Raw genomic sequence first — 10,538 nt, 5'->3', positions numbered from 1 at the left:
TTAGTGGGACTAAAAAATGCGCGAAAAAAATATAAGAAAAATTTAAATAATTTTTTTGTCGTGGATTTTTTGATTATTGAATAAAGTTTATAGTAATGGCGTCAATTGTAAATACATCTCTATAAAATGATGAGTTGGTATTAAATCAAGCATGACTGTTTAACAGCCACACCCCCCCCCCTTTAACCACCTCCTTTAGTTTTCCCTTTGTAAGACTAGTGGATTGGCTCTTTCCCCCCTATAATGACGTTTTTTCATTCCCACTCTCTTTATCTTATGGCGATACAGCTCTGAGTACAGCAAATTTTTTCTTTAGCTTAAGACTGTAGAACATTTAAAACTTCCATTTAGCTCAGGATCATTGTTAGGTCATGGCTTTCTAGCACAAGATTAGTTGTTCCTCACATTAAATTATAAACAGCTTTCCGCGGATATAAAAAAAGCTCAATAATAGATTAAAACCAGTTTTGTTAGCCACGAGATGCCGAAGTCATGGGCTAACATTATTTGTTTTATTACTATAATTGTACACTTTTTTTATCCGCGGATAGCTGATTATAATACGATGCGATGTACGACTTTTTCTTTTTTTTCCGCTGTTTTGTAAAAGTCCTCTAATATCTTTTTCTCGCCTACAATTATGAAACCAATACAACGTTATACAACCATACAAGATTTACTTATTAAAATATTTTAATTATTCGCTCTGATTTAATTTGATTAGGTAGATTTTTAGATGCTTTTCAAGTGGCCGGTCAATTTCTGTTAACCTCATTTTATTTATTAAATAAAGGGTTGGGGAATTTATTTCCTATGCTTAACCCCCTGCGGGGCTTATAACTGGGGAGCCCTAGCCATGCGTATTTATCCAGTTTTTTTTAATTAAACAACATGAGAGTATAACATAAATTATTTCTTTGTATATTATGGATTTTATGTTAATATTTTTGTGATTCTTAATTTATGGCTCTAAAGGCTACAACAAAGTTGACAAGATCCATATGAATGGAGCTTCTAGTATTGACCGACCCGATTTAAAGAAAACTTTGCTCATAGGAATTCGGAATTGATTATTTATCTTCTTGCCGTTTTCGAGATCTTACCAAACCTATCCATTAAAATGGTGTTCTCTACGGTGGAAGAAACCATTTTCAGTCTCTCCGGCCTTCCTTCAAATTAAGTAAAAAAAATATTATATATTTTGCTATATTTTCAGAGGGGTTAAATACTAAGTAAAAAAAGCCCGCTAAAATGGATGAGGAATATGACTGTGTTGTCCTGGGAACTGGCCTCACTGAATGCATCCTCTCTGGAATGCTGTCTGTCTCAGGTACGTGAAGGGAGGGAAGGAGAGGACATTGGACTGTAAATGACACTCGTCTCCAAAGTCTTATAGTAAAAACGTTTTCTTATTCGTTTGCTTAACAACCTTGGCGACTTTAATATTTAATATTTGTTAAAATGAATACAATTTTCTTTACTTTGTAGGAATATCGATTGTATGATGAATAATTAAACAGTTTCTGCCCGTTTTATTGCCAATCTATTCCTCACCTACAATATTCTGTGCAGAGATATTGCACACGAAGAAACATATTTTTTGTCTATCTTGCAAATTGTTCTATTTCGGGAGAGGTGGTGTGTTTGATTCCCGGCCAGCAACTTTAAAAATTCTCTTTGAAAAAAGTCAACTTTGAACTAGCTAATAGAACATGCTTTTAATACTCTGGGGATCAGAATTATTTTTAAAAGGTTCCGTGAGGGTTCTTCTTTGAATATTATTTACTTGTAGGAAAGAAAGTACTGCATATGGACAGAAATAAATACTATGGAGGAGAGAGTTCTTCTATAACTCTAGTATTTACCTATATAATTGTAGGAAAGAAAGTACTGTATATGGACAGAAATAAATACTATGGAGGAGAGAGTTCTTCTATAACTCTAGTATTTACCTATTATAATTGTAGGAAAGAAAGTACTGCATATGGACAGAAATAAATACTATGGAGGAGAGAGTGCTTCTATAACTCCACTAGAAGATTTATTTTCCAAGTAAGTTTTATCCTTAATCCAAATATATATAGTATCTAATTTTTTGTCTCAAGTTTAAGATTTCTTGAAGTTCAGAGCCGATGTTTAAGACAATAATTTTGTTTTATAGATTTAAATTTAAGTCTTGAGATGGTTTTAGGATATAGTTATGCGCAATTTATTCACATTTTCCAGTATTTCAAAAACAATTGAATTCAGATAGATAGACAAAGTAGGTACTAAATAGTCTAGATCCTTCCTTGGATTTATGCAAAACTGTCCTAAAATGGAGGAACTCAACTAGTTAGTGAGATCAAAATGGACAAACATAATTAAATCTGTACTACTTTAACTAATAAATGATATAGGTTGTGTTTGTGGAAATATCGACAGTTGAAAATTTATGGCTATTTTAGTTTGCATTTATTGATCAGTTCGTTCATCTAGTAGGAGGGGATGGGGTAAAGGGGGTGGATGTGTTTGGAATATCGTTATTTTAGCCAGCTACGAGTATCCCATTTATTAGTAGAGATAAAAATCTGATGCGATAGCCAAGTAATGTTATATCGATTATTATTCTCTACTATTTGAGGTTCAACGAGCCCAAACCTGACGAGAGCTATGGCAGAACCAGGGACTGGAATGTGGATCTGATCCCCAAGTTCTTAATGGCTGAGGGCAGTCTGGTCAAGCTTCTTATCCATACAGGTAAAGTGCATAGATAGATAGTAAGATAGCAGATAGAAAGAGAAATGAAGGTTTCCTGGATACTTAACACTTCTAGATGGTAGTTTGCTTCTTATCTATACAGGTATAGTACACAGATAGATAGATAATAAGATATCAAATTAAATAGATAAAAAGTAAGAAGATAGCGAGATGATAGATACAGGGCGACCACTGCATACTATATATACTATTTATACTATATAGGATGAGTTTGGATACTATATCATACTATATGACAAAAATTTACTATATATACTATATAATATTACCTTTATTTGACCAATATTTACTATATAGGTATACTATATGATATTAAATTTAAATAACAAAAACGAATATTGTCAGTTTTGAGACAACGCCTCTGAAGGAGCGTTTTGTCTTATTTTCACAGTAGGTTTTCTCCTATTTCTAGCCCCTGCGGGGGGCTTTATCTCTGAGGGGAAATCGTTAACCTTTGACTTACCCAACTTAACCTAAAATAACCCATTAAAAAATATTGTGATATGACAAAAATGCATAAAGCTCTACAGTAATTGAGAAAATCCTGAAAATATATTATTGTTTGTGATTATGTTTTAAATATCAGTTATTTTTCATAGAATTAACTTAAGGGAGCGAAAAGTTTTGCCACTTTCGCCTACTCCGTGATTATTAAGCTAGGTCTTATTGTGAGACTATAGGTTAGTTGGGATAAAAGTTTACTTTTGGGTATTAGTTCTCTTTGATTTATTTTTTTTTTGGATAGGTTTCCAGGTTCAGGTGCTGCAGGCTGGAAGGTGGTTTCTGGACAGGTAAAAAAATATAAAAATTTTGTTTGAAGATTTAGAGATCAATTTATCTTAAACAAAATATGCACCTTTTAGGATGTTATTAACATCTGAAGAAAAAATGAAAATTAGCCTCCAGGTTCACTCTGGACAGGAAAAAAATAAAATTTTTATTTTAAGAGTTAGAGGTCAACTTTTAAAACAGAATATGTATTTTTTGATCTTATTAACATATATGAAGTTCAGGTCTTGCAGGCCTCCAGGTCCACTCTGGACAGGTAAACAATCAAATTTCTTATATGAAGAGTTAGAGGTCAATTTATATAACAGAATATGCATTTATTTGGATAATAATAACATATTATTATATATTAACATAATATTTTACCTGTCCAGAGTCCATCTAGCTGGGGCCTGCAGCACCTTAACCTAGCCTGGAGGTCGATTGTCATTTTTTCTTTAAAACACATAAATATTATCTAAAAAAGATGCTTATGTTGTTTAATAAACTAACCGGTATTATCCTTTCAGAAATTTTTTTTTCAATTTTGAAAATTTGAGTTCTTCCACCCCCCCTCCGACAGCGAACTATGATCTCTGGCCGCAGCGCTCGGCTCCCTAGGCTGCCTAGCCGCAGCGCTCGGCTCCCTAGGCTGCCTAGCCGCAGCGCTCGGCTCCCTAGGCTGCCTAGCCGCAGCGCTCGGCCCCCTTGCCTGCCTAGCCGCAGCGCTCGGCTCCCTAGCCTAAAACCTAACCTAACCTAAGTCCACCTGGAGGCCTGAAGCACCTAAACCTGGAGGCTAATTTTATTTTTTCCTTAATATATATAAATAACATTCAAATATAAGCTCATTTTGTTTAACAAATATTCCATTAACTGTTCAAATCAGAAGTTTGATTTTTACCTTCCCAGAGTCCACCTGAGGGTCTCCAGCACTTAAACCTGGAGGCTAAATGTCATTTTTTTCTTCAAATGTGTAAAAAAAATATCCAAAATGATGCATACTTTGTTTTATACGTTGACCTTTAACTCTTCAAACAAGAAAGGGGGGAGGGGGATGTGCCACTTTTTGAAACCAAAAGTAAAACGTGCATGATCTCGGCCCATAAAAGAGTTATAGCTCTTAAATTCTGCACAGCAGTTGCTTTTGTGGTGAACAATATGGAACTGTTACGAAATGGCGTTTCCCGCCGAATTTTGTATTTCCTTTTCTCGCCATAATAGACAATTTTCAATCATCTGAGATAAACTTTTTTTATAATAATTTTGCTTATATTTTACTTGACACTTGTAAGATTTTACACTTTTTGCAATTTTTTTTTAAATATTGACATGACATCACTGAAAATATAAGGGAAATTTTTATTAGAAAAAAAGTTTATCTACGATGATTGAGAACTGTCTAATTTGGTGAAAAAACGGAAAAAAAATCGGCGGGAAATGGCGGTTTTCGGCGAGAGCGGCGGTTCCGCCGCCGTTTCTTCACAGTTCAATATTGTTCACCATAAAAGCAACTGCTGTGCCGAATCTTAGAGTTATAACTCTTTTATGCGCTGAGATCATCCAAGTTTTACTTTTGGTTTCAAAAAGTGGCACATCCGCCTCCCCCCTTTGAATTTTATCTGTCCAGAGTGGACCTGGAGGCCTGCAGAACCAGATCTTGGACGTCGATTTTAATTTTTTCTTCAGTTATATTAATAACATCCAAAAAGATGCATTTTCTGTTTTATAAGTTGACCTCTAACTATTCTAATAAGAAATTTGAATTTTTCACCTGTCCAGAGTGAACCTGGAGGCCTGCAGGACCATAAATTGGAGTCTAATTTTAATTTTTTTCTTCAGATATGTTAATAACATAAAGATACATATTTTGTTTAATAAGTTGATCTCTAACTCTTCAAACAGAAATTAAAATTTTTTTTACTTGTTCAGAAACCACCTTCCAGCTAGCCTGCAGCACCTGAACCTGGAGACCTATCCAAAAAATGATTAAATATACGTGAATTTCTACCCCAAAAGTAAACTTTTATCCCTAATGACCTATAGACTCATATTAATACCTAGCCTAATAATCAAAGAGATTTATATACTACTAGCGGCTACGCCCCTTGAGGCCTCTAGTGGCACTTTAAATGTTGTTGTTTGTTAAAGTTAATTTTTATGTACGATACCACCTTATTTGACGTTGAAGTCTCCTCTAAATTTGAAATTTTTATGATTTTTTTGTCATTTCTCTTGGGAGGGTGGTGGTACCCTCCCCCAAAATAGTTATAAACCTTCCCGGGACTTATGAGAAGCTACCCTGTTAAGGAGAACCCGATCGGTTCAGCGGTTAGCGAGATCCTTCGGTACAGACACACACACAGACACACAGACATCCTGTTACTTTAGTATAAGGATGTATTACTAAATAAAACAAAGTCCGATACTATATCATACTATATGAGTAAGAAAAAATATACTATATATACTATATGGATTAAAAAAATATACTATAAAAATACTATATTTATTTGGTTTTGGAGTGGTCGCCCTGTAGATAGAAAGTTTCCTGTATACCTAAAAGTTCTTGATGGCCGAAGGAGGTCTGGCCAAGCTTCTTATCCATACAGGTACAGTGAATAGGTAGATAATAAGATAGCAAGAGGATAGATAGAAAATTTCTTTGATCACTAAGAGCCGCCAGGCCAATTTCCATATCCAGGTTGTTTCCCTTAAAGTGGTTACTGGTAAATCCGATTTGGATCGTCAATGATTATAGATTATTTTACTAGATAGTAGATAGGTAGAAAATAGATAGATGAATTACAAGGATTAAGTAAATTTAACAGTATAAGGTTTTTTCTTTGAAATGCTTCTAGTGGCTAGAGGAAAAAAACATAAAAATTTTATTTTAACAGAATTTTAAGCCAATTTGTATAACATATTATATAGGGTGTAAGTTGAAAGAAGAAAAGGGTGAGCATATATTATAAACGTTTGGAAGATTTATATTTGGTTAAGGGGGTTTTTAGGCACTTTGTAATATATCACTTTTTGCTTAGTTCTATTTTTCGTCTATTGTGTTTAAATGGGAATTTTCTTAATATCTTAGATAGATCTTGCTTTTTTCAATGTTAAAGCTATACCTAGTGTAAATTACCTATCTTATTTTGTTTACAACCTTATATAATGTGCTACCTACCGAAGATAAAACTATAACATGAAAACTTCATCCCCCTCCGGTAATTTTCAATTTATTCTATATTAATGGGAGGAGTTTCTTTGCTCGACTAGTCACTTTAAGGGAAATTGTCAAATATCTATTATTACCTGAAAATAAGGTGAGGGAAAGTTATTAAGTATTACTTGCTAGGTATGTTCCTAACTATAATTATCTGTCATCTAAATATCTTTCTAACTATTTGTAATCTAGGTGTGACCCGTTACTTGGAGTTCAAGAGTATTGAGGGCAGCTATGTCATGGGCAAGTCTGGAAAAATTTCCAAGGTAACTGATTTGGTTGTAGCCTTGATTTTTTTTAATTCGTCTACTTCATTTGTGTTTGATTAGGTACTTTAAAAGTTTTAGCTCTTATCAACTCTGTCCCATAGAGATAATGGTAGTAAACTAGTTTTTAGTTTTATTTCCTCCCTAAACATAATAAATAACTTCAATAAATACTTCACCTTGCTGAGATGGTATTCTTCTTTGTTTTCAGAAGATCATCTAAGGAATCCAAGAGCATCATCCGCTTGTAAGGGAATGTTTTACTCCAACGCCATTTATATGATATTGGGTGGAGCAAGATTAAAAAAAGACAACCAACTCTTTGATTGCACGACCTTAGTCTAAAAGTTCGAACTTGCTTTGCATAATAGAGTAGCGCCTGTTGTAGGGCTAAGTTATTTTTCCTACTATGACAATTATTGCCATGTGCTATATATTTCAGCAGTAGGTACCTACCATTTTAACGTCTCCTGAAACGAACTCGACACCTGCACAAAAACAAGCAGGCATGCTGTCATATACGCTAATGCCGTGGGTAACTTAATGACAAATTTTAATTTTAAGCCATGGCTGTATGATGTATCTTATGTCAATTCATATCTCTTTTCAACTGAAATCAGGTGCCTGCGGACGAGAAGGAGGCTCTAACCTATGACCTCATGGGTATCTTCGAGAATATTATTCCCTGTCATAATATCCACTAATTTTCTTAATATCCATTGTCAGGTGCCTGCGGACGAGAAGGAGGCTCTAACCTCTGACCTCATGGGTCTCTTCGAGAAGAGAAGATTCAAGAATTTCCTTGTCTACGTTCAGGAGTTTGATTTGGTAATATACAAACAACTTTTTAACAAATATTTACAGGGGTATATGTTCTGCACAAGATTTATTTTTTTTCCCTGCTGCAAATTTTTTTCCTCCTGTTTTTTTTTAAGCAAGGAAGGGGAAAAACTGGAATAATATTTCAGAACTCTTCATTTTATTATATAAAATATGAGAAGCTACCATGTTAAGGAGAGCCCGATCGGTTCAGCGGTTAGCGAGATCCTTCGGTACACACAAACAGACATCCTGTTACTTTATTATTAGGATTCTAAATCCATTTATTTTACGGGATCTCTCAAACTCCCCTTTTCTTGCTTAATTCTACCTAAATCCTAAACTTCTACCTGGGCCAACTATAAATATCTATATATCTGCAGGAGAACCCCGCCACCTGGAAGGATATTGACCCCCACAAGACCACTATGGAGGAGGTGTACAAGAAGTACTCCCTGGATGACAATACCAGCGACTTTGTGGGACATGCCTTGGCCCTGTTCCGGGATGATGAGTATAAATCAAAGCCTTGTCTTGAAGCTATTAAAAGGAAATTATTATTTATTTTAACTATTTTCAAGATTTCTAGGGGAGAATTATCTCGGGAGGGCGGACTTACTCTCCCTCAAAATAGTTACAAACCGCCACTCAACCAAAGACGTCCAAGCTTTTTTTGGTAGGGTGGGGGGTTGAAAAATAAGGTATAAATTGGGTAGGGTGGTATTTTTTATATTATAAATTCACTTGGACGTCCCTGCCCTTAACTATGTGTTTATTTTAACATTCGTGGAAAACTGTCTGTTGTAATACTATGCTATACATGTTTTTTCAGTATGACTGAGAACCGGATCTAATCCAGCGGATATTAATCGGCTTTGAATATATACCGTAAATATAAAACAAAAACTTTTGTATCGAAATTTTTATCATAAAGTAATAATAATGTGACATGCAGGATCAAGCTGTACAGTAACTCCCTGGCCAAGTATGGCAAGTCCCCCTACCTGTATCCCCTGTACGGACTGGGAGAGCTCCCACAGGGCTTTGCCAGGCTGTCCGCCATCTATGGAGGCACCTACATGCTCGACAAGGAAATTTTTCTGCTTTGATTGCTTTACATAACTAGAATGGATAGGTAGATTCGCTCCAGTAATTTCAAACGTTTTTGCTTCAATATGATTTTGAGATCACAAAAGCTAAAATGTTATTGATCGTATCGTTTTAGAGACCACTATCCGCGGTTATTAAAAAATTAAACTAATATTGATTTAATGATTTTTGTATTATTAATGGCACATTGTCTGTAATACGATATTATAAAGGATTTCCAGTATTGCTCACAACCGGTTATTATGATTTTGAGATCATGCAAAGCAAAAATAATATTTTAATATTGTGTCCCAAATTTTAAAATGAAAAAGAAATATTTTAAAACTCCCACACTCCAACACAGGTCAAATCCATTTAACGTAGTTGGTGCATAAAGTTAATGGAGTAGCCAAAAAAAATCGTCAATTAGATTAATATCTAGACTAAAAAGGATATTGATAATTAAAATTCTGAAAAAGTCTGATTCATAATTGTAAAACATTTCTGCAAAAGGAGTAAAAAGCAATCAAAGTAAACATTAAATATATTAGGCTGTCGATGAGATCGTCATTGAGGGTGGCAAGGTTGTTGGTGTGAGGTCAGGCAGCGAGACTGTCAAGTGTAAATCGGTCTACTGTGATCCTACCTACGCTATGGATAAGGTATGATTGATTGATTGATTGCTAGGAAGGTAGGTAACTAGATACAGTTAGATAGATAGATAGATAACTGGATACAGTTAGATAGATAGATAACTAGGAAGATAGTCAAATGTAAACAGGTCTACTGTTATCCTACCTACGCTATGGATAAGGTATGATTGATTGATTGCTTGATAGGTAGGTAGATAGTCAAGTGTAAACTGGTCTACTGTGAATGTGATGCTACATATGCTATGGATAAGGTAAACTTAATAGGTAGGTTACTACCCCCATAACAGTTAAAAACCTTCCCTTGATTGATTGATTAGTTATAGTTTCTCAAAGGTTGGACCTAAGACTCCTGGAATACGACTAATAAGAAGCTTAACTGTAAAGGAGAACCGTATTGATCCAGCGATTAGCTAGATCTCAAGCTACAGACAGTCACACTTACTCATACGGAAAAACATCCCGTTACTTTTAGAAAATGATGTACGGGTTTGTCTTTTTTTTGAAAAGACAAAACCGTCCTAAGTAGTTTTAGTGTACAACTTAATTTTATTTGTCCATCCAGGTACGAAAGGTTGGGCAGGTGGTGCGGTGTATCTGCCTGATGGATCATCCCATCCCCAACACAAAGGATGCCCTCTCAACACAGATTATCATCCCACAAAAACAGGTATTATACTCAGGGAGATAGGGACATTGGGCTGTTTATTACACTAGTCACCAAAGTTTTATTAAATTTTGATTGGTTGATTCATTAAATTAAGCGTTTCAACATTTAATCTAAATGTACATAAGGTATAATTTTGTATGTAATCATTGGGGATGTTCATCAATATATCGCCCATCGTCTTATCCCTTTAGATCTCTCGACTGCTTGGTCGCAGCCAACTATTTATATTTCACTTGGAAGTTTATTCCCCCTAAATTATAATTAACCGGAATTGTACTTCCCTGAGTTAAAGT

General features: G+C 34.8%; 1 protein-coding gene across 1 annotated transcript in view; it reads left to right on the top strand.

The window, feature by feature from the left end:
- The first annotated feature begins 1,195 nt into the window (after nt 1-1,195).
- Nucleotides 1,196-10,538, top strand: part of Gdi (GDP dissociation inhibitor) — a 57,688-nt gene continuing 48,345 nt past the window's right edge. Inside the window, exons 1-9 of the mRNA XM_080177693.1 lie at nt 1,196-1,330; nt 1,968-2,052; nt 2,624-2,739; nt 6,944-7,017; nt 7,744-7,845; nt 8,220-8,388; nt 8,794-8,928; nt 9,478-9,587; nt 10,141-10,245. Of these exons, the coding sequence (XP_080033819.1) occupies nt 1,252-1,330; nt 1,968-2,052; nt 2,624-2,739; nt 6,944-7,017; nt 7,744-7,845; nt 8,220-8,388; nt 8,794-8,928; nt 9,478-9,587; nt 10,141-10,245 (975 nt within the window). The 5' untranslated portion in view covers nt 1,196-1,251. The remainder of the gene's footprint in view (nt 1,331-1,967; nt 2,053-2,623; nt 2,740-6,943; nt 7,018-7,743; nt 7,846-8,219; nt 8,389-8,793; nt 8,929-9,477; nt 9,588-10,140; nt 10,246-10,538) is intronic.

This window comes from Acartia tonsa, chromosome 11, assembly GCF_053477335.1.
Source record: "Acartia tonsa isolate MP-2025a chromosome 11, ASM5347733v1, whole genome shotgun sequence".
Lineage (NCBI taxonomy): Eukaryota > Metazoa > Arthropoda > Copepoda > Calanoida > Acartiidae > Acartia > Acartia tonsa.
Note: the sequence above shows the minus strand (reverse complement) of the source record. Positions and strands in the feature narration are given on the sequence as shown.